The sequence below is a fragment of the Rhinoraja longicauda genome, chromosome 5, assembly GCF_053455715.1.
Source record: "Rhinoraja longicauda isolate Sanriku21f chromosome 5, sRhiLon1.1, whole genome shotgun sequence".
In the NCBI taxonomy this organism is placed as follows: Eukaryota; Metazoa; Chordata; class Chondrichthyes; order Rajiformes; family Arhynchobatidae; genus Rhinoraja; species Rhinoraja longicauda.
Window position 1 is genome coordinate 21,910,976 of NC_135957.1, and position 24,819 is coordinate 21,935,794.

Genomic DNA, 24,819 nt, shown 5'->3' on the forward strand with positions numbered 1-24,819 from the left:
TGATCTAACCTTTATATAGTACATATACAACCTTTATATAGAACCTTTCAAGCCCCTTTCAGGTTATCACAAAGCATTTCGAAATTGTGCTTTTGAAGGAGAGTCAATGTTGTAGTATAAGAAATGGGTCAGCTAATTTGCAGTTGGCAAGATGCAGTGTAATGATAATAATGTAAAATATCTGCTTTCGAAATATTGATTGGGGAATTTTAATCAGGACCTCGTGTAGCACCCTGTTCATCTTTTACATCTAATGGAGTGAATGATTGGGCCTTGGTTTAATATCACAAAGAAATATCGAATTTTTTAACTACACATCCCTGCCAAACATTCTAAATCTTCATAAAGTATGAACTGCAGGAGTGAAAATCATCTTCATTTTAACTTATTGTGTCCTTAAACTACTCCAATATATTTGCTCTCATCATATAGAAAGCTAGAGCAAATCATGACGGAAAACAGTCTTGTATTTATCTTGGTCCTTTTGTCTATCAGCTTGACCTGCAACAACTGGAACTGCACAGTGATCCAAGCAGAGTCCATTTTGAAGGATGCTGTGAATTGTCACATGTGGTAAGTGTGCGCTGCATTTTATACCACCTTGAATGTTTCATATTCAAAATTAAATTCAAACAAAATAACTTTTTTTTTTAAAAGCTTCAATAATAAAATAATTTCACATTTAAGATTATTTTGTTATTGTATTTATAGAAATAAGCGTTTAAAATGCAAGGTTCAGTTTTGAATGAGTATATCTGGCAGTGATATTTAGGTCAACTTTGGAAGTGTAGCATCAAAGTCCTGGGAAAACATGCTGATTTCATAGTGTACTATATCTTACACTTAGTATTGAAAGTAATTATAAAGCTATGAAGAAACCTTTTTATGATGTGAGAGGGTTGCTGGAAATGCTCAGACTTGGTACTGAGTCCAGAAGCCTACACTTACCTAATTGCAAGATGGGGAGAGCACATGTGAACAGATAGTAAATAAAATATGGATTACCATATTGCTCCTAAAATATGTCATGGTTATCAGAATTATCTGTGAATATTTGAAATATTCTTATTTTACTCTTCTCTTTATTGTTTGGCATAGTACTTTTGCTTATTCTTAACTTTAGTACATAAATAACCAATTAAAATGTTTCAGTGTGGCCGGAGAGCAGAGAACAGTTTTACGGAGAATCTACCATTTTGCAAATGTTCTTATGGACAACTAGAATACTTGGGTAACACAGGTACACAGGTAAATGTTCTTAATCATCATTACAGATTTTTGCTTCAAAATTGTATTGTGTATCATTGTGCTTTGTAATTTGTGTGAATGGATCTTGACATTTTGAAGGCAAATTGCAAAAATACATTCATCCTATGTGAAATTCATGGTTTGCAAAATATCTGTACCCTATTTTCCAGTAGGGTGCATTAGTGAAATCATTGTTCTGTTCTGAAGAAGAGGTAACTTGATATCCTCTACCATAATCAAAAACCAAAAGGTGAAAAAGCACACAATTTGCAGGGACTGAGAGGTTTCCTCCTGGATAGAACACAGACAGGTGACTCCTCGTATTGTCCCTGGATCACAATACAATTCCAAAGGCTATCTCTCCTTGAAAATACAACTCCTGGTGATTTGTCAGAAAAGATTCCTCACGATCAATGCCCTGTTTTTACAGAGATCATATGAATTCTGCATTCTTAGGTAGTCCATGTTGCCTGTTAAACCAGCCAGATCCCAAAGATTTGCAAAGAAACTGGAGCATTCAGGAAAACACATGTCATGACAGGGAAACCATGCAACATCCACTCAGACAACACCAGAGGTCAGCACCAGAAACCGGGTTTCTGAAGCTGTGAGATAGTCGCACCACTGAGCCACTTTAAATCGCAAGAGCTTTTACCTGCTCTTTCCACCGTTTCTTCATATGTGTGTTCCTGGCAATACTGATATGGAAGACATGCCATTTCTGCTCTGCCTCGTACGCCAAGATGTCATAGAGTCATACAGCATGGAAATAGGCCCTTCGGCTCAACTTCCATATGCCGATCAGGAAGCCCCATCTACGCGTCCTGTTTTGTGATGGCCCATATCCTTCTAATTCTTTCCTTTCCATGTACCTATCCAAACATCTTTTAAATATTGTTACAGTACCTGCCTCAACCACCTCCTCTGGCAGCTCATTCCATATACCCACCACCCTCTGTACGAAAGGTTGCCCCTCAGGTTCCCATTAAATCTTTCCACTCTCACCTTGAATCCATGTCATCTGGTTCTTGATTCCCAAATTTTGGGTAAAAGACTCTGTGCATTCATGTGCAGATTATAACAAGTAAAGTAGCAAGCATGTTCCCTCCCTTTTAACTATCTCAGCAAAGAACAGCAGCATATACACCTCCAACAGTGATGTGGCTTAGTGATATTTTAAAGGCTGTGCTACTGCTGTCAGTTTGCTCAGGAGTAGATCAGCAGGTACCCAGTAGTGAATCAATAATGATTGCAAATCACTCATTAACTGGATTAACCCAGAACACACCCCAGTCATGTTCACCATTATTATCCAATAATATCATGTTCTAACTACACCGGCATGAAGGCTGTGCAACAAAAGTTTGATCCTGTTTAGAAGCCATCTAACATCAAGGTCTTTGCATTATTACAAGTATGTTTTGTATTTTCTGAACTCCACATTAGGGAGAGAAAGGGGAAAAGGGCACAGCTGGAGAGTCTGGAAGACCAGGGACTCAGGTAAAATTAAAATATAGATAACTTTATTGCTTCCTTGCATTAAAAGGATAACACCCTCCCAAAGTCCAGATATCAAAACACTCTTGACTCGACTCTTGTTTTTGATGCAATATCTACAAATGAACACCTGTGAGCTGTTGAATTCAACAATTTGTCAATAAGACCATAAGCATTATCTTGTGCAGGTCCAGGAACAAAATATTGCACTGCAGCTGCACAACTCCATGTTTATTACTGTTGTCTCTTTTCCTCTTCCAGGGAACAGGTGGTAAGTTGAGGAGGTGACAAAGATAAGAGATCGTAGGGCAGTGTACATGAACTTTAGTAAAGCATTCAACAAGGTTCCTCATGGTAGGCTGATCCAAAAGATTAATGTACATGGGATCCTTGGTGACTACTTAGACTGGACTCAAAACTGGATTTGGCACAGAAGGCAGAAGGTAGTGTGGAGTGCTGATATTCTGACTGGAATTCTGTGACCAGTGGTGTTCCACAGACAGCAATGGTGGGCCTTCTGTGTTTGTGATATGTATAAATATATAAGTGATTGGCAGATAGTGAGGCAGAATGTCAAAGAATACAACAGAATGTAGACCAGTTGGAAATATGGGCGGAGAAGTGGATGGAGTTTAATCCCAACAAGTGTGAGATGTTGCACTTTGGGGGGTTAAATGTAAGGAAGTTATGTTGTAGCTGTATAAAACTTTGAGGAAGCCAAACTGGAATATTTGAGATGGATTCTTAGAGCAGCATGTGGTCAAGCCTACTAGGGAAAAGGCAATTTAGGGTTTGTCGTGTAATGGTGGATTTGACTAGGAAGTTTAATGTAAAGAATAATATGATAAAATCCAACCTGCATTTTGAGAAGGAGAAGATGAAATGAGATGTGTCAGAATTACTGTTGAGTAAAGGTAACTACAGAGGCATGAGGGAGGTGCTGGCTAAAGTTGATTGGAAAGGGACCCTGGCAGGCATGACAGTGCAGCAGCAATGGCAGGAGTTTTTGGGAGTTATTTGGAAGACACAGGATCTTTTTATCTCAAAGACGAAGATTCTGAGAATTAGATGACCGTGGCTGACAAAGAAAGTCAAATTCAGCATAAAAGTAAAAGAGAAGGTGTGTATTATTGCAAAAATTAGCAGGAAGCTAGTGGATTGGGAAGCTTTTAAAAACCAACAGAAGGCAACTAAAAAGGCAATGGAGGGAGAAGTTAAAATATGAAGATAAGCTAGCCAATAATATAAAAGAGAATACCAAAGGTTTCTTGAGATATATAAAAAGTAACAGAGAGGCAAGAGTGGACATTGGCCCGCTGGAAAATGATGCTGGAGAAGTAGTAACGCGGAACAAAGAAATGGTGGACAAATTGAATGAGGTTTTGTGCCAGTCTTCACAGCGGAAGACACCAGCAACATGCCAGAATGTCAAGACAGTCAGGGGCCGGAAATCAGTAGAGTTGCTATTACTAAGGAGAAGGTGCTTGGGAAGTTGAAAGGTCTGAAGGTGGATAAGTCACCTGGACCAGATGGACTATACCCCAGGATTCTGAAAGAGGTAGCTTTAGAGATTTTGGAGGCATTAGTAGTTTCAAGAATTACTAGAGTCAGGAATGGTCCCAGAGGACTGGAAAATTGCAAATGTTACTCTGCTGTTCAAGAAGGGAGTGATGCAAAGGAGGGAAACTTCAGACAAATTAGCCTGACATCAGTGGTTGGTAAGAATTTAGAGTCCATTATTATGGCTTAGGTTTCCAACTATTTAGAAGCAAGCACATGATAAAATAAACTGAAGTCAGCATGGTTTTATGAAGGGGAGATCTTCCCTGACAAATCTGTTGGAATTCTTTGAGGAAGTAAATAGCAGAATAGACAAAGAGTCAGCGAATGTTGTTTACTTGGATTTGCAGAAGGCCTTCAAGGTGCCACACATGAGGATGTTAAAGAAGACACAAGCCCATGGTATTAGAGGGAAGATACTAGCATGGATAAAAAGTTGGCTGAAGGGCAAAGGCAAAGAGTGGGAATAAAGTGGGGGTTTTCTCGTTGACTGCCAGTGACTAGCCAGCTACTCCTCACGTTGTACATCAATGATTGGAATGAGGGAATTGATGACTTTGAGGCCATGTTTGCAGATGATACAAAGACAGATGGACGGGCAGGTAGTGTATAGGAACCAGGGAATCTGCAGAAGGACTTGGACAGGTTGGGAGAGTGGGCAAAGAAGTGGCAGATGGAATACAGATTTGCAAAGTGTGCAGTCATGTACTTTGGGGGTAGGAATAAAGGCATAGACTATTTTCAAATGGTGATAGTTTTCAGAAATCAAAGGTACAAAGGGATGGAGAATGTTGGTACAGGATTCCCAAAAGATTAATTTGTAGGTTGAATTGGTAGTAAGAAAGGCAAATGCATTGTTAGCATTCATTTCAAGAAGACAAGAGTGTATTGCTGAGGCTTTATAAGGTGCTGGTCATACTGCATTTGGAGTATTCTGAGTAATTTAGGGTTCCATATCTGTGGAATGTGCTGGCGTGGGAGAGGGTTCAGAGGAAGTTTACGAGAAGGACCCTGGGACATATTGGGTATGATAAGCGTCTGATAGCTGTAAGACTGCACTCGCTGGAGTTTAGAAGGATGAGGGGGATCTCAATGAAACTTACTGAACAGTGAAAGGTCTGGATAGAGTGGAGAGCATGTTTCCACTAGTGGGAGAGTCTAGGGCCAGAGGGCACAGCCCCAGAATAAAAGGATGTACCTATAGAAAGGAGATGAGGAGGAACTTCTTTAGCTAGAGGATGGTGAATCTGAAATTCATTGCCATAGATGACTGTGGAGGCCAAGACTTTGGGTTTTTTGACAGTTACTTGATTAGTAAGGGTGTCAAATGTTACAGGGAGAAGGCAGGAAAATGGGGTTGAGAGGGAAAGATATATCAGCCATGATTGAATGATGGAGTAGATGGGCCAAATGGCCAAATTTTACTATGACTTTTGAACATTATGCAAAGTTTTGTTCATCACATTACAAGAAGAATCTTGAGGCTCTGGAAGGAAAAGAAGAGTTGAGGTTACCATCAGTTTGGCCCTTATTGAATGGCAGGGCATGCTCGAGGGGCCAAATGTCCTTTTCCTTGCCCTAATTCATTTATTCATGTGTAAAACAGTAAAGAAGGTTGTTGCTGGTCACTCAGTCTGATAGTCGTGCCCAATAATTCAAATCCCATCACTTTGCGTAATGTAGAGGGTTGCTCAATGGTGGGATATGCACATAATGTATCATTGGGCACAATTGGGTTGCAGCCCATGAACCAGGTAAGAGTGGTGCTGGTGCTAGTTCCCCAGATGAAGCCCTATCGTGAGCTCTGTATCAGAGGAGTTAGGTGAGAAAGGGCAGCCTCAGACAAAGAATGAAGTGTATGCCTGAGATTTTCAATATGATGGGAGGCCAGCATGAAATATTAAGGGAAGTTTGGAATGCAGTCTAAAACAAAGTTTAAAGTGGACCTTGAGGCTTTCTTTGCTGATGGCCAGGTCCATCTCAAGGGTTTCAGACCCTGTCAGCCAGTGGTATCTGACAACCAATATTTCAGCACTCGCTGCAGGATAGACAAGACCCATCAGGACCAAGTGCTCAGTGGAAAGTGATTGTTGGAAAATACTTTCAGTTTGCTGACTTGACGCCCAGACCATAGGTGTCATGACTGAATACGAGTGTTCAAAGTGGCTTTGAAGCTGTCCGGACACATCCATCCACCCTTGATAGGATTTTTCAGATGCTGCCCGGGGTAACAGCAGGAAATCCATGGAGCGCGAGTTGCCTGTCTTCTTTCGGAATAACAGCAGTGGAGTTCCCAATGCTGTCACTCAGCCGTTGTTCGTTGTTAAGCTGCAAACCCAGAAAACTGCCAGACAAGCTGTCAGATCCTTGGGGCCTAATAATCTGCATCCCAGAGTACCAAAGGAAGAGGCTGTGGAAATAGTGGTTGCATTGGTGGTAATCTTCCAAAATTCTTAAGCTGCTGGAACATTTCTAACAAATCAGAAGGAAGCAAATGTAACCACACTATTTAAAAAGAGGAAGAGAAAGAATAGGGAATTACAGACCAATAAGTATAACATTAGTTCTGGGGAAATGCTAGAATCTATTATGAAAGATATAATAACAGAACACTTAAAAAGCATTAATAGGATTGGACAGTCTGTATGGGTTTATGAATGGCAAATCATGCTTAATATATATCAACATGTTTTGGAGGGAGAACAAGTAGAATAGATGAGGGAGATGAAGTTGGTATAGTGTATTGGATCTTCAGAAGACTTTTGATCTTACATTGTGCAAAATTAAAGCATTTAGTATTGGGAATAATATACTGGCCTGATTGATAGGAGATAAGATTAAGAATAATCATAGATATACACAAAAACTGTAGTAACTCAATGGGCCAGATAGCATCTCTGGAGAAAAGGAATGGGTGTCGTTTTGGGACGAGACCCTATCTTTGTCTGGGTGCAGACAGTCGGAGTAGAGTGCCACAAGGTGTCAGTATTCGCAATATATATCAATGATTTGGATGAAGGAGCTAAATGTAACATCTCCAAGTTTACAGATGTGACAGTGCTGGAGAGGGAGGGAATGGGTGAGTTGTAAGGAGGATGTGAAGAGACTGCAATGTGACTTTACCAAGTTGGATGAATGGGCAAATGTAGGCACAATTTAACTTGTGGTGACCAGTGTTCAAAAGGCATTTTTAGGTGTAACGTGTGTGCATATACAAATGGGGCAAAATGACTCTATTTTGTAAAAGTGTATTAGCAACCGAGTAGAAAACAACCAACATATTTATTTATCTGCATGAACTGTGGTTGTTTTGATACAGGCTGCTAGAGGTAACAATGGTTCTTATGGAAGAGTTGGAGTCACTGGACCCAGGGTATGTCTTTCGTCACTTTAAATGTTGTATTTACAGCAGTTTAAAATCATCCATTTATCTAGTTTTTCCTTGTATCAGGGTATGGCTGGAATTAAAGGGAACAAGGGAGTACAAGGAAGACAAGGCCAAAGAGTATGTCATTTTAAACAGTGTTGCATTGTGCATTTTTTTTAGTTTCCAAAATAATTGCCAAAGTTGGAATTACTTCATATTCACTGAAATATATTTTCCTTCCTCCGAGGGGTTAGATGGCCCTAAAGGCTACAAAGGATTACAAGGAGCCATGGGATTTAAGGTAAATTCACAACAGGTGTTTAAGGTTCTTGCACAAAAAAGTATGTGAAGTATAATTAGAAAAATTCTATTTTTGTTTCAGGGGATTTCAGGATCACCTGGACCAAGAGGGAAAATAGATCTAAAAGGTGAAAAGGTATGATCTAACATGGAATTAAATGTTCTAAAATTAGCATGGCATGTAATTGGATGGCCTATTCTGGAACATCAAAGTCAACGTGGAGCCATAATTTTTCCCATTCTGACTTCTCTGATCTCCGTTAGGTCATTGGGGAAGGTCAGTGTCATTGTTTACAGTCCTCTGGATTGTATCTAATTTACTTCCACCAGTTCTGATGTAACTGAGGCCGAAGTGGAACCTACAAAATATATCATTGGTGGGCCAGAAAGTGGTTACCAAGGAGGGTGAGTGGGTAGTTTGGAAGATGATGCATTCCTGTGTTTTATGTTCAAGAACTAATCTGTTTTGTACTTCAGTGAACAAGTCAATAATATCTTGGTCTCCAAACAAAGCACATATGCAAGCATCATCTTCATACTGCAGCTCATTGACTGAAGTTTGGGTAACCTTGGTTCTGAAGTGAGGTGACGTAAGTTGAGCAATTTCCTATAACATAGCTCCACTCTAGCAGTAAGTTGGTTTGAAGGTGAGGCAGCTTGCTGAAGAAAGTTGAGAAATGTATCAAGTGGATGGTGTAGCCTCCTGATCACAGTCGGACCTGAGTTTTTTTTTACTCATTTGTTACAATCACAGCATATATGGTATCATGGAGCAATCATAAAATGAAGATGAATTAATGTTGAAAGCCAATTAGACAAGGACATTCCACATTCATTTGACAAAGTTGAAGATTTTTGTGAAGTTGATAAAAGGGTTGTGCCTCTGAGTCCTTTATGCGACATCTCTTTGATCAGGTGTAGAGAAGACTGGAACCAATAGTTTGTTTACAAATTGAGTCAAATTAGCTCATTTCAAGCACAAAATCATGTTGAGGAACTCTTCAAAGCTTTCTTTCCATAAGGAGTTGACTACTCTTTGTCCTTGATCAATTGACCTTCAGCTTTTGACTGTTAGATGTTGGACACAGCTGTTTGAGTCGTAAATGGCCTTTACTGCATGTGCCTGTCTAAAAGTCTTTTAAGTGTTGTCACTGCCTCTGGCAGTTTGTTCCAACTCTGCACTACCCTCTGTGTGAAAGTTGCCCCTTAGGTATCCTTTAAATCGTTTCCCATTCATCTTAAGCTTTGCCTCTAGTCTTCTTCTTTTTGCGTTTGAGGCAGCAGAAATTACGTAACGCCCTCCAGGCGCTGTAGCCACTGCAATGTGCTGTTGTCGAGGGCCGTGAGGTCTACTCCTCCACCAGGGGGACGGAGGACAGTGCAGTCGAAAATGACGTGCTGCGCTGTTTGCTGGTCTGCTCCACACATGCAGGCTGTTGATGAACGCAACCCCCAACGATGCATGTTGGCGTTGAACCGGCCGGCCTCTAGTTTTAGACTCCCCTACCTGAGACCATCCACTTTATATATGCTCCTCATTATTTGATAATCCTCTAAGTTCACCCCTTAGTTCCCTCATCTCCTGCGAGAAGTCCCAGAATCTTCCCCAAAGTAATTGCTACAATGTTTACTGCCCTGCCTTTTTCAAGCCTCTTTGTCACCTCTTCAAAATTGTCAACTAAATTCATGAGACAATATTTGCCACATATAAAGCTCTGTTGGCTATCCCTAATCTGTACTTCCCTTTCCAATGCAAATAGATTTTGTCTTTCTGTATCTCTTCCAGTAACCTACCCACTGATGTTATACTCAGCAGACTACATATCCCTGGCTTGTTCTTGCAACCCTTCTTAAATAAACGCACAGCATTAGGCGCTCTCCAGTTTTCTGGTAGCTCCCCCATGGCTAACAAAAATACAAGATTCTCTGAACAGGTCCAGCAATTTTTCCTTTGCTTGTCACAATGTCATGATTCATTTGGATAGGTGCAAGGAATTTATCCACCTTCATGTGTTTTAAGAACACCCAACACCTTCTGTTTTGTAATATCAATACATTTCAGGACATTGCTATTCTCTGAACTCACAAGCTTCCATGACCTTCCCCACAGCAAAAGCAGAGGTGACGTACTCATTTAACGTACTTGCCCACTCCCATGGCTCCACACTGATATACTGATCCTTAAGAGGACCTATTCGCTACATAGTTGTCTTTTTGCTCGTAATACACTACATAATCTCACTGTTAAAAGCCTCCCACCAGCCAGATGTCCTTTGGCTACCAACAGCCTCTCCCAATCAACCATTGTAAGTTTGTGTTAAATGTTATCAAAAGTAGCCTTGCCCCAATTTAGGACTTTAACTTGTGGACCAATCCTATCATTTCATCTTGAAGCAAAGTCATGATAAATATGATCTTCTCTAAATTACAGGGGAACATAGGTACACCAGGTCAAGAAGGTATATGGGGATTACAGGGAGTGAAGGTAAGGACAACTTGTGTTTCAAATACTCTAATTACCACTTGTACAAACTGATACCAAGTCCGATAAATTATTATTTTTACATCTAATTACCGAACGTCATTACTTTAACGTATATTTTTTAATATAAATTAATGATTCAGTATTGCCTGCAGATATTTATTAATTGACTGATATACTTAGATTACAAGTAAGATAATTTCAAGAGGGAGTTAGATTTAGCTCTTAGGGCTAAAGGGATATGGGGGAAAAGCAGAGCAGGAACAGGGTACTGATTTTAGATGATCAGTCATAATCATTTTAAATGGCGGTGCTGGCTTGAAGGGCCGAATGGCCTCCTCCTGCACATATTTTTCTATGTTTCTATGAGGCAGAATGGTTCCAAACTCATTGATCCAAAGATAATTGCACAAAATATTTTGTTGTCCAGGTCAATCCATCTATATCTAAAACGGACTTTATTACTCGGAACGGAGTATGAGACATGATCTTATAGAGGTGTATATGATCATGACGTACAGTTCGGATAAATGCATAGTCTTTTACTCAGCGTAGGGGAATCAAGAAACAGAGGGCATAGTTTAAGGCGAGGGGAGAAGGATTTAATAAGAACCTGAGGGCAACTTTTTTACACAAAGGGTGGTAGGAATATGGAATGAGCTGTCAGAGGAAGTAGTTGAGGCACGTACTATGACAACGTTAAAAAAAATCATTTGAACCGGTACATGGATAAGATAGTGTAGATAGGGCATGTTAGTCCCTCGGGCAAGTTGGTCCCTCGGGCCTGTTCCACACTGTATTTTCAATATAACAATGACTCTATTTCACATCTACCTCTTTAGCTACAGTTTAGGTCCCAGAAGACTGGGGAATGTTGTTCCTTTTTTTAAGGGCAATGGAAAACTGGTAGAAGCAGATAAGATAGCAACATTTAAGAGGCATTTAGACAGACGTGTAAAACAGAGCATGCACAGGCAGATGGTATTAATTAGATTGGCATAATAGTCAGTTTAGACATAATGAGCCAAAGGGCCTGTTCCCGTGCTGCATTGTTCTATATTCTCTAAATTAAAACAAAAAAATGAGGTAAAATCTGCTATACAAATCATTTGTATTTTCTGCTCCAGTTTTGAATGTGCTAATGGATAAGCAAATATCAAACCGGCATTCTTTTCAGGCCCATTTAAGTCAGTTTGAAATTGAGAGATTACTGTTTACTTTGAGATCGGTGGACCAGGACTGCTCTTGCAGACTTGCAAAACTGTTCGGACCAAATAAAGGCCATTTACCTTCTCTGTCCTAGGTTTTCTCCAACAGGCTTGCCTGTCGTCTGGACAATTTACTGCTGTAAGATTTGGAGCTACAAAAGAATGCTTGTTTATCCCTTGCAATTCTCAGTGAAAAATAGTTTTAGAAGCCCAAACCTGAAAATGGTTTGGGTCTCTGGTGTTTTGTGCTTCAAACCAATTGGAGGCCAGATAAGAAATCTCTACCAAAATTTATTTTTTGTTGGCTGGAATCAAGTTTCAAGTGTCTGTTTTCCAGTAAATAGAATGATTACTTCTAAAACATGAGATGCTCATCTAATAAATGTAATTAGATAAAGTATTGTTGTGAACTCATCAAAGGCAGGCAGTTGTCAGTGAGTCTGTGACTTTTACAATCACTCCCAGAGGTGTGTGGCTAACTGGCACTCAGAGTGCATGGTTGCCAGGTTTGAAACTGCAGTTTACCTGTTTATTCCTGTCATGGGTTTGCAAACATTAGTTGAAATCCAGTAAACTGCAGAAAATAATGTGCTTTTGATTCTATAGATTGATTCATCTTGGCAGGAATTCATTGGAAGTTTTCAAACCACTACTTCTTGTCTGTTTGAGAAATCAGACCTGCTGAAAATGTATTGTGTTTGAAGATGGACTGTTAGCCAGATGTGTGTTAATAAACACCATCAATAATCTCTAGGATATGCCAAGAGTTCAATCATGAATGTACAGACAAATAATAGCTAGCATGTTTGCTCAAGTCAAGTCAAGTCAAATTTATTTGTCACATACACATACACGATGTGCAGTGAAATGAAAGTGGCAATGCCTGCGGGTTGTGCACAAAAAGAATTACAGTTACAGCATATAATAATAATAATGTATTTTATTTATATAGCGCTTTTCATATACTCAAAGACGCTTTACAGAGATTTAGAGAACATAGGGAAATTAATAAATAGATAAATAAGTAAATAAATAAACGAACAGAGAAAGGAGACAGAAGGTGAGGTGACCTTCAGTGGTTGAAGGCAGTACTGAACAGGTGAGACTTCAGCGATGTTTTGAATGTGGTGAGTGTGGAGGAGTCTCTAACGTTTTGGGGTAGTGAGTTCCATAGGGTGGGAGCAGCGATGGAGAAAGCCCTGTCCCCCCAGGATCTGAGTTTGGTCCGGATGTGGGGGGATAGGAGATTGGCAGCAGCAGAGCAGAGGGTGCAGGTGGGAGTGTGCCTGTGGAGGAGGTCGGTCAGGTAGGATGGGGCCAGGTTATGGAGGGCTTTGTAGGTTATGAGGAGGATTTTGTACTGGATTCTCTGGGGGATGGGGAGCCAGTGGAGTTTATAAAGGACGGGGGTGATATGGTCACGGATCGGGGTGTGGGTGAGTAGACGGGCAGCGGAGTTTTGAATGTATTGAAGTTTACTGATGATTTTTGAGGGTGCGCCATAGAGGAGGCTGTTGCAGTAGTCCAGACGGGAGGTGATGAAAGCGTGGATGAGGGTTTCTGCAGCTGTGGAGGAGAGGGATGGACGGAGACGGGCAATGTTTTTGAGGTGGAAGAAGGCTGTCTTTGTGATGTGTTTGATGTGTTTGTCGAAGGAGAGGGCTTGATCAAAGATGATTCCAAGATTCCGGATGTGAGGTGAGGTGGATACTGGGAGACCATCAATGTTGAGGATGAAGTTTTGGTTGGATTTGGTGAGCGTTTTTGGACCAATGATGATGATTTCAGATTTGTTGCAATTGAGTTTGAGGAAATTTGATTGAAGCCAAGATTTTATTTCAGTGATGCAGTTTGTCAGTGTAGAGTGTGTGGTGGGGGAGATTGACTTGGTGGGGATGAGGAGCTGGATATCATCGGCGAAGCAGTGGAAGTTGAGACCATGATGGCGGGTTAATTGACCAAGGGGGAACAGGTAGAGGATGAAGAGGAGGGGGCCAAGGACTAAGCCTTGGGGGACACCTTGGGGGAGGGGAGCGGTGGGGGATTTACAGTTGTTAATAGAGATGAACTGGTGTCTGTCAGAGAGGTAAGATTTGAACCAGGATAGGGCTGTGCCGGTGATGTTAAGGGAGGTTTCAAGTCGGGTGAGGAGAATGGAGTGATTTATGGTGTCAAAGGCGGCGCTGAGGTCAAGTAGGATGAGGATGTTGAGGTTGCCAGCGTCGGAGGAGAGGAGAATGTCGTTTGTGATTTTGAGGAGCGCAGTTTCAGTACAGTGGTTTGAGCGGAATCCAGATTGGAAAGTTTCATACAGGTTATTGGTAGAGAGGTGGTATTTGAGTTGGGAAGCTACAGCACGTTCCAAAACTTTGGACAGAAAGGGTAGGTTGGAGATTGGTCTGAAGTTGTTTGGGGTGTCAGGGTTTAGACCAGGTTTTTTCAGAATGGGGATGACAGCAGCGATTTTGAGGGATGGCGGGACGATGCCAGTGGACAGGGAGGAGTTTATTGTTGCAGTGATAAGTGGAGAGAGAGCAGGAAGGCAGGCCTTGACAAAGCTGGAGGGGATGGGGTCCAGAGAGCAGGTGGCAGTTTTTATTCCTGTGAAGAGGTCAGAGAGGTCGGTGGTGGAGATTGGGGAGAATTGAGGCAGGGGCTGACAGGATAAGGGAGGGCAGGTGGTTTGAGGGGGAGCAGGTGCGTTGGTGGTTAAGGTGCTGTAGATGTTGTCTATTTTGCTTTGGAAGAATGAAAGGAAAGTGGTGCATTTGTCAACTGTGAATGATTGGGAGATGGTGTCCAGGGGGCTGATGAGTTTGTTTATTGTAGAGAAGAGTGTTTATAAATAAAGTTAATAAGTTACTATTAGTGTCGACAAAAATTTAGTCTCTGGGGTTATAAAAGTTGACAGTCCTGATGGCCTGTGGGAAGAAGCTCCGTCTCATCCTCTCCGTTTTCACAGCGTGACAGCGGAGGCGTTTGCCTGATCGTAGCATCTGGAACAGTCCGTTACTGGGGTGGCAGGGGTCCCTCATGATCTTGCTTGCTCTGGATCTGCACCTCCTGATGTATAGGTCCTGCAGGGGGATGAGTGTAGTTCCCATGGTGCGTTCTGCCGAACGCACTACTCTCTGCAGGGCCATCCTGTCCTGGGCAGAGCTGTTCCCAAACCAGACTGTAATGTTGCCGGACAGGATGCTCTCTACAGCCCCAGAGTAGAAGCAATGAAGGATCCTCAGAGACACTCTGAATTTCCTCAGTTGTCTAAGGTGGTAAAGGTGCTGCTTAGCCTTACCCACCAGTGCGGCAATGTGCGTTGCCCACGTCAGATCCTCTGAGATGCGGACTCCCAAGTATTTAAAACTGCTCACCCTATCCACAATAGACCCATTTATCTCCAGTGGCGTGTACGTCCTTGGATGTTTAGCCCTTCTGAAGTCCACAATCAGCTCCTTTGTTTTAGTGACGTTCAAGAGGAGGCTATTGTCCTGACACCAGAGTGCCAGATCAGCCACCTCCTCCCGGTAGGCCTTCTCATCGTTGTTGGAGATCCGGCCCACCACCACAGTGTCATCAGCAAACTTGATGATGGAGTTTGAGCTGAACCTGGCCCCACAGTCATGTGTGTACATGCAATGTATGATGCCATTTTGTTATGTGCATGTATTATAAATGCATATTACATACAACTATACGATAGGCAGCTTCGGCAACATATGTTGTATGATGGAAGTATTTAAAAAGTCTACCAATAAATGTAAAACCACTTTAATATTGAGAAATTTTAAAATATGCCTCAAATGCTACAGTATGTCACACACTCATCGGCGAGAGGTCTATTCTCTCTGTAGCTTCATCTCTTGCTTCTGAGCCATGTTAGAATCTATTATTAACAATGTTATAGCTGAACACTTTGGGGGAAATAATCAAAGTTATCAGACAAAGACAACTTGGCTTTGTGAAAGGGAAATTATGTTTGACCAATTTGTTGAGTGCTTTAAAGTGACAATAAAGAGGAACTGGGAGATTTACTAATATTTCAAGAAATAATTTGATAAGATGCCACATCTAAGAATAAAACCTGGTGGTGTAGAAAGTACCATATTAAAGGGTAGAAAATTAGCTGGCTAACAGGATACAGGTTTTGCACAAAACGAGTCATTTTCCAGTTGACAAGTGGCGCACCACTAAGTTTTATATTGCGTCTCAGTTGTTTACAATTTCGAGTAAATGCTGATGAAGGCACGAGAGATGTTGGTGCTAACTTTTCTAATAGTACAAGAAAAGGTGGGAAAGTAAGTCGTGATCTTCTTAAACAGCAGAACAGACTTGGGGGGGTCGAGGTCCTACTCTTGAGCCCAATTCATGTTTGTTATTGATTTTGTGACTTCTTTTGGACTCATTCTTGAATCAGTTTTAGACTATATTCTTATAGGTATTTATTCAAATCTATTCTGCCTTTAAATTATTCATTTTGAAATTGCTTTCTGAGAGTTGTGTAGATATTGATGGTTTGCACTGAACACATACACTTATTATTATGCTTTATTTTATGATTTTAAAATAAATTACATATATTTGCCAGGATTCTTCTTGTCACCAGGGAAACGCTCATTTTCCAAACATTGGTCAAAGGAAATGGATGCAGAATCTTGTTGAAAGGGACTATACTGGATCTAGCTCACCAACCATCCATCGAATGCACTTATCCTGACCTCATTGACCCTTCACATCTTTGATGCGTGGAGAGGGCATTTTTTGGTGTCTGTAGGCTACTTTATGTTATTGCTGGCACAATCAAATAAGCAGATTAGATGTAAAAACAGAGCAGCTCATATTGAAATAGGAACCATTGAATGAACTGCGGTGTTTGGCACAGCAATGTATCAAAGTTAGACCATATGATGCAGTCAGTTATTAAAATACACCTATCTTTAAATCCATTACAGATGTTGTAAAGGCAGCCTCAATTTTTAAAGCTGGAACTTTCAGAGGCATTTAAAAACAATGAAAATTGAAGTAATTAATGAAAACATTTAAGTAATTTAAAAAAAATTAATTCAAAAGAATAACAATTTAAATTGTCAATATTACTTTGCAATCTCTTCTAATCATCAGGCCTTTTACCTCCTTTGAAATCAATGAATTCACCAATGCTATGCCAAGTCTGACCTAATGTATGATTGAGGAAGTAATTTCCAGGATGAAATTATTGGATTTTCATGTTTTGCTTTCATAGAAATACAAGACTTACTGAAAGGTTCATGGACAAAAGCCAGCAATACTGATTGTAATCACCGACTCTAGTGCAGCAAAGCTCACTAAATTGTATCATGTCTCTCACTATTGTAAAGCCGCAGATTTTCCTCAAATGATCATCGTAAGGGATGCAAGATTGAGCTGGTATCTTTTGACCCAAGTTTACGTTTAGATTTAGATTTATTATTGTCACATGTACCAAGGTACAGGGAAAAGTTCTGTATACTATCCAATCAAATCAGATAATTCTATACATAAATACAATCAAACCAAACTAAAGTGTAATAGTTAGAGCAAATGGAATGATACAGAGCATAGAATAGTTCCAGAGGCAAGGTCCAATGTTTGCAATCAGGTAGAGATGAAATGGATGGTGTCCTAGCTTATGGAAGGACTGTTCAGAAGCCTGATAACAAAAGAAGAAGCTGTGCCTGAGTCTGGTGGTGTATGCTTTCAAGCTTATGTATCTTGAAATAGAGCAGGGAGAAGAAAGAATGACCGATGTGGAACGTCTTTGATTATGTTGGCTGCTTTTCCGAGGCAGTGTGAAGTACAGATGGAGTTGATGGTGGGGAGTCTGGTCTGTGTGATGGGCAGGGTGTAGTGTGAGCTCCCAGTGATTGCAGATAATTTTCCTTAAAGACCCACAATTTAGTGGCCGAGTGCAGGAGGTAAAGAGAGGGAGCAAGCAGTGGGCAGTTACTCATGAAGAGTGTGGGACATACCAGAAATGTCTCTAGAGCAGCAATCCAAAGTAGATGTGGGAACTCTAAAGTGAGGGAAGAAACATTTAATAGGAACCCGCGGGGCAACTTTTGTTTTACATAAAGTGTGGTAAGTACATGGAGGTAGTTGAGGAGGCACTAACTATCACAACGTAGGTACATGGATAGGTTAGGTTTAGAGGGATATGAGCCAAAAAGAGGCAGGTGGGACTACTGTTGATGTGGCATGTTGGTCGGCATCGGGAAGTTGGGCTGAACAGTCTGTTTCCACACTGTATAACTCTATGACTCACTATCTGACAGACTCTTAACCTCTAAGAGTGACATCCCAGTTATCCCTGACTCTGCCATTACAATAAATAAAGGATCATCTCTGGTTCAATAAGGAGTGAGGGATTTCATTAAATATCAACTCAAATAGGCCAGCCTGAGAAACGCAATGGCCACAAGAGCGCAAAGGATGGATAATGTTGTAGGACATGATATAAATGCTTAACAAACCTCTCAATGACACTGCCTCTGCTGAATCACTCACATACTCCCACCTCCACGCATATTTGCAAAAGCACTCCACACCTCTTCCGCCACCGTTAGTTATCCACGCTCACAAATTAATGTGCAGTCACACATTTTAGATTGTCATTCAGTTACAGGTTCAGAATGGGTTCTTGCAATGTTTTCAGGCAAAAATAACACTTGTTTGGAAGGTCAACATGACCCTCCTATGTACACCTCCTTAGAAGGCCAGTGTGAAGGGTCCATGTCTACATGGGTGTAAGAGCTATGTGGAGCAAAATAATGCCTAGTTGAGGAAGCAATAAATCTCTGTGGTTAGCATATCTTTTATTCCTTCTCTTCTGGATGGTGTTTATGTGGACATCTTCAACCTCTTATTACTAATGTACAAGGTCCCCAACTACTTTAAAATGGCATCCACAATACTGGTTCCCAAGAAGTGTTAGATGACATGCCTCAATTAGTACCGACCAGTGGCATGCATGGCTGTTGCGATGATGTACATTGAGAGGCTAGTTATGACACATATAAACTCCTGCCTTAGTAAGGGCCTGAACCCACTATAATTCATCTACCGCTTCCACAGATCAATTGCAAATGCAATTATGTTTGCTCTCCAGTCTGCACTGGACCACTTGGACAATAACAGCACATACTTTGTGTTTATTGGCTGTTGTTCATTGATTATAAATCAACCTTCCACACCATTATCCCCTCTAGACATCATCAAACTCAGGGAACTGGGTTTCTGCTCATCCCTATGCAATTTGATCCTCGACTTCCTCATCAGCAAACTTAAATCAGTAAGCATTGGCAATAGCACTCCCTCCTCAATGACCATCAGCACACGCTGTATGCTCAGTCCCATGTTCTCCTCTCGCTATACCCATGACTTGTAGCCAGACACAATTCCAGAGTCATCTTCGATGACGCCACCATTTTTTGGAAGAATACTGGGTAATGATGAGTCAGAGTATAGGAGGGAGATTGATCATCTGATTTAATGGTGCCAGAATACCAATCTTGTTCGCAGTATTAGCAAATCAAAGGACCTGATTATTGACTTCCATGAACTTGTATTCATCAACGGCACGGTGGTGGAGGGATCATCAGTTTCCAGTTCATGGTGTGCTTATCTCTAAACATCTGTCCGTGCCCAACATATTGATGTAATCACAAAAAAATTAATTAATTCCTCGATATGGTATATTCATGTTCCTAATGATTTATCATTGTAAAATATCCTGAGAAATCACGGCGACCTTCTTTCCACTCATTGCTTTATCACAGGAAGGGAAGGTTGAAGAAGTGGCAGAGTAAAAACCTGTTGCCTCTTCATGGCCAAACCATTCACGTTTTCCATCGAAAATGCATTGCAGGAGAAATAAGGTTGTAATAATAGCTTGTTAGGAGACTGCACAGTCCTCACTTGAAGTCAGGCAGAAGCCTTGGACATCTGATAGCTTTCAGGAGGAGTCCATCCATCAATGCTGCCTCAGAAGATGAATGAAAAGCACAATACTGTGGCATTCATGAGACACTGGTATGGATGCACATTAAAGTGGAATTACAAGCCATGTGATGTGGACACAAATCACATCAGTTGATGTCAGCCATTAGGGCAGGCTTAAACTTTCCCTTAGACAAAGACTTGCATTCTCAGTGAGGTGTGAAGATAGAGTAAGCAATGAGGAAATAAATGTTAAAAAATCATGCTATACAATCTATTCATTTATTGAAGTAAAATGCATAATATTTTTATGACTAGTAAATATTATCACAGTCTTTAAAATATTAACCCCTCCATGTGTTTCCACTTAATTCTAACTGTTCACATCCTTAGGGTGATAAAGGACTTCCTGGTACTGAAGGAAGACCTGGTGTGGAAGGACCAATGGTAAGTTGTACTTCTATTCTCTTTTGAATGAATAAACTTGGTAAGTTTGAAAGTGACTTAAACTTCCATGGTTTCAATAAAATTAACAGAAATGTGTTTTGCAGGGTCTCAGAGGTGATCCAGGGTTTCCTGGTCTGAAAGGTATTAAAGGAGAACTTGTGAGTAATGGCATGGATAATAGTTCATTTTAACTGTTTTGGTAAATGTCTACATTTTTGAGGTGAAAATTATGCACAATTGTAGTAGAACTTATTCCTATTTCTCAGAGGCAGCGCTAATACAAAGTAACCCTGAAGATATTGCACAATCAAGTTTCATGTACTATGTCTCCCTAATAAGGCATAAATGAGAACTTCACTAAATTTCTAATATGGCATTTTAAACTAGCAATACTTGTATTTTGTCCTGAATCAAATGGAAGTTATAAAATTCAAAATTATTTTTCTATCACAATTACGGACTGGTCAGGGCATAGACTATTAAATGGATTTTTAATGTTACCATCAAGGCTGGGTTTGTTCCCAGACATAGAAAGTGTGTTCCATGCCATGTTCCCTAATCAGCTTTATGTATTAAGGCTGGTTTCTATTACTGGTGAGAATAGCCTTCACAACAATACTGGTCACAAAGCCATGTGTGCAGTCTCTTTATTCGATCAATTAACCTAAAAGAAAAATGAACATTGAAGGCCAAAAAAACTTCCTAAACATTTGTAACTATTGCTTTTTGCCAAGGGCTCCTGAACATGGAAGTTTCCCCTTTATCTCAGAGATCCAGTCACCCTCTTTGAAATTGATGCACCTTTAAGATTTATCATTTGCAGTTTGTTTAACCTCACTCTAAGAGATTTCTTTGTGATGACAATAATCCACTTTGGACTAGTTATATTATTTATAAGCTTAACTGATGTATTAAACAAATTGCATCCTGTACAACGTTGTAATCAACAAAAAGTCACAATCCTGTGTGCTCAATTACTCACAGACTACAGCCTCTTATCTTCTGCAGTGTCCTGTTGACCACAGGTTCTCTTCCTTTTGGTTGTGTTTGTTCACACTCTCACTAACTCCATATTCTATTTGTTATTTTTCACGATAGTTCAAAAGTCCTTTATTTGTCACATTTGCAAATGCAGTGAAATTCTTTTTGCATATATTATACAGGCAGATGCCACCATTATTGACGCCATTATTGAAAGGCCAATGTCCAGTTGGCCCGCGCGCTTGGTATATTGGAGCAGTTCCTACGAACCGACATTCCTCTCCTCGCACAGCCATCTTTGTGCCTCCTGCAGCATACCTTGAAGGCACTGGAGGCATTACCCCGCTTCACATTCCTACCAGCCCACTGCTAGCCCCCAACATCTCTAGCTCCCTCCCGGTTACGGCGTCTGAGTCTTTGGGAGGGTTCCTGCTCCGACGAGCCTTCGGGTGGGTTCCCAGTCCTGCAGACCGATGAATCTTCAGGCGGGTTCCTGATCCTGCTGAGCCTTCGGGCAGGCTCCGATGAGCTTTCAGGCGGGTTCCCGGTCCCACAGACCGACAAATCTTCAGGCGGGCACAATCCCACCGAGCCTTTGGGCAGGCTGCGACGAGCCTTCGGATGGGTTACCTGTTCCATTGACTGATGAGCCTTCGGGGGAGTTGCACTATCTGATGAGCCTCCAAGCGGGACCCGCTAACCGACAGGCTAGGTCTTCAGGCTACACTGGCTAGCCTTCAGGCTAGACTGACGAAACATCCAACTACCAGTTTCAAAAGTAAATTTTCTGTTTCATTTATTGTTACATCAATTGTTTCACAGATGGAGCCATTCCTTATTTTTGTTTACCCTCTTGCAGACTGAGTAACTCCATGATACTCTTAAGCTATATCACAAATGGGGCTTGCTTCAGCAACATAGCCCTTTGAATATTGTAACTTGAACAGAAGCATTCCAGCCAGGACTCGAGGGCCTGAGCTACAGGGAGAGGTTGGGTAGGCTGGGACTTTAATCCTTGGAGCATAGGGGGATGAGATGTGATCTTACAGAGGTGCATAAGATCTTGAGGGGAATAGATGGGCGAATGGACAGAATCTTTTACCAAGAGTAGGGGAATCAAGAACCAGAAGACTTAGGTTTAAGGTGAAAGGGGAAATATTTAATGGGTTTGAGAGGCAACTTTTTCACAGTGATGGGTGTATGGAATGAGGTAGTTGAGGCAGAAATTAGAACAACAGTTTAAAGACATTTGGACAGATACAGTTCTAAGAGGACAGCAAAATGTCATCTCTAGCTGTGCCTTCTGTAAAAGCTGTGATTTTAATAATTTTGTATATCTTTGGCATTTGGTAATATTTAAACACTTTTAAAATTGAAGTAAATAAACTACAATAAAAAGCTGAACCCATTTATAATTAATAGCATTAATACTATTGGGTCCTGATCTACAGCTCTATATTTCCCAATGCCAACATGAGCTTATATGCAATACCATTGAGAGAAAACAATAATAATACAATTATAATCTATATGCAGGGCGTTCCAGGAGTTTATGGGCCAAAGGGAGATTCTGGGCTGAAGGTATGTTGGTGTGTTCTTATGACTATTTGTACAGACTTCAACAAAAATAAACGTTTGTTTTCATTTATGACAAGAATACCAACATTTTCTCACAGGGGATACTTGGAGATCCTGGGCAACCAGGAAGAGATGGAGACCCAGGCATTGAGGTACAACTTATTCAATTCTCACGAAAAACACATTCAATATATATCTGAATTTTGTTTGCAAGAATAAACTATATTAATTCTTCTAATTACTATTTTAGGCATATCAAGGTCAACAGGGACCAAAAGGACAAAAAGGCATTACTGGACCCAAGGTTAATGGAATGTTTACTTGTTTTTGGATAATTTGTTCAATGATACAAACAAAAAGTCTGCAATTATTTTCTTTATTTTAAAGGGAGAGAAAGGACTTCCAGGACCTCGAGGTCATGAAGGTCCAATAGGAAAACATGTAAGTAATTAAAATATAGTGTAGCGGGCTGAGCCACTTTGGTCTCGAACCGTCGTTCGTCGAGTTCGAGCACTCGCGTGGACCTGGCGTGATCTGGGCCGACCAAGCAACGCCGACCTGGGTGGTCTGCTAGTGCTGTGCAGCAGGCACGGAGCTACTCTTCACCTCACAGTCAACATGTTAACACACACCTTGCCCTCTTGTACTAAACGTTGAGCTGTATCGTTTAAATATTAAACTGAGTGTTTATACAACACGTGAACCTCTACTGTGGTGACCCGCCGATCCAAAACAGCTTCTTTTGGATTTCATCAAGCCTGGAGAAGACAACCCAGATCAGCAGAACGTAGTTTCACTCATACTGCCCACCTTCTGGACATCACAGCCCCAAGTGTGGTTTGAACAAGCCGAAGCCCAATTCCACATCCGCCAGATAACTGCCAACATCACCAAGTACTACTATGTGGTCAGTGCGTCGGACCAGGACACCGCTGGGCGCCTGACCGATTACCTTCGCCAGCCACCAGCCGACAAGTACGAAGAGATCAGAAAGCTCCTCAAGGACACTTTCTGTCTCAGCTGCGGCTACAGGGCAGCAAAACCCCTGCACATGGATGGCCTAGGCGGCCGCAAACCGTCCATGCTCATGAACAAAATGCTCGCCCTGATGGATGGACACAAGACCTGCCTCCTTTTCAAACAGGTCTTCCTCGAGTAGACGCCTGAGGACATCCGCCGGCTCTTCGCGGATGACAATTTTACCGGCCCCCGACGGTTGGCAGCCCATGCGGACATGCTGTGGCAGGCCAAACAGCAGGGTGGAACTACCATCAGTCGAGTGGTGGCGGAGCCTCTGCAGGTCAAAAGGGTGGTCCCAACCTCCACGGAAAGAGTGGCAGTGATGTAAGCCACGAACGGCAGCAGGAAGGACAAGTGGTGCCACTATCACCAAAGGTGGGGCTCCGAGCCCTGCCGATGCTGACCAACCTGCACGCATCCAGGAAACGCCTCGGCCGGCCGTCGCAGTGGCAACTGCGGCCGACCAAAAACATTTTGTCCTCTACACTTGGGATTGTTATTTGAGGCAGCGTTTTCTTGTTGACACAGGAGCGGAGGTCAGTATTTTGCCCCCCTCAGGCACCGGCACTCGTTCCGGAAAGGAGCCTCCCCTGACCTCCCCTGATCAGAACATATGGGGTCCGCACGATCCCGCTCAACTTCAACTTCTGTTGCATCAAGTGGACCTTTTCCATCGCCTACGTCTCACAACTGTTGCTGGGCGCCAACTTCTACCGGGCGCAGTACTTGGCTGGTCGACGTGAAAGGACAACGTCTCGTTAATTTTGAAACGTTCGGGTCGATCACCTTGCGCCACGCTGAATTGACTGCGCCCCAACTCGGCTTGGTGACCTTCTCCGACAACGAGTACGCCAGGATCTTGGCCAATATCCCTGACATCACAACTCCCCAGTTCACCACAGCCAGCACCAAGCATGGGGTGAAGCACCATATCCCCACCACCGGACCGCCACTCCATGCACGCGCACGCAGGCTGCCCCCCGACAAGCTCCAACTGGACAAAGACGAGTTCTGCAAGATGGAGGAAATGGGCATAGTGCGCCGTTCAAACAGCCCATGGGCATCCCCGCCTCACCTGGACCCCAAAGCGTCTGGGGGCTGGAGACCCTGTGGGGACTACCGCCGTCTCAACGAGGTCACAACAGCAGACCGGTATCCTGTCCCTCACATCAAGGACTTCA

At 41.9% G+C, this 24,819-nt stretch overlaps 1 protein-coding gene across 1 annotated transcript in view; it reads left to right on the top strand.

Moving 5' to 3' along the window:
• The window catches only part of LOC144593890 (uncharacterized), a 57,715-nt gene that overhangs the window by 15,873 nt on the left and 17,023 nt on the right, over nucleotides 1-24,819 (top strand). The window contains exons 5-18 of the mRNA XM_078400016.1: nucleotides 496-573; nucleotides 1,153-1,248; nucleotides 2,695-2,748; nucleotides 7,625-7,678; nucleotides 7,757-7,810; nucleotides 7,920-7,973; nucleotides 8,055-8,108; nucleotides 10,404-10,457; nucleotides 20,006-20,059; nucleotides 20,164-20,217; nucleotides 22,577-22,621; nucleotides 22,717-22,770; nucleotides 22,869-22,922; nucleotides 23,006-23,059. Coding sequence (XP_078256142.1) covers nucleotides 496-573; nucleotides 1,153-1,248; nucleotides 2,695-2,748; nucleotides 7,625-7,678; nucleotides 7,757-7,810; nucleotides 7,920-7,973; nucleotides 8,055-8,108; nucleotides 10,404-10,457; nucleotides 20,006-20,059; nucleotides 20,164-20,217; nucleotides 22,577-22,621; nucleotides 22,717-22,770; nucleotides 22,869-22,922; nucleotides 23,006-23,059 — 813 coding nt within the window. The remainder of the gene's footprint in view (nucleotides 1-495; nucleotides 574-1,152; nucleotides 1,249-2,694; nucleotides 2,749-7,624; nucleotides 7,679-7,756; nucleotides 7,811-7,919; nucleotides 7,974-8,054; nucleotides 8,109-10,403; nucleotides 10,458-20,005; nucleotides 20,060-20,163; nucleotides 20,218-22,576; nucleotides 22,622-22,716; nucleotides 22,771-22,868; nucleotides 22,923-23,005; nucleotides 23,060-24,819) is intronic.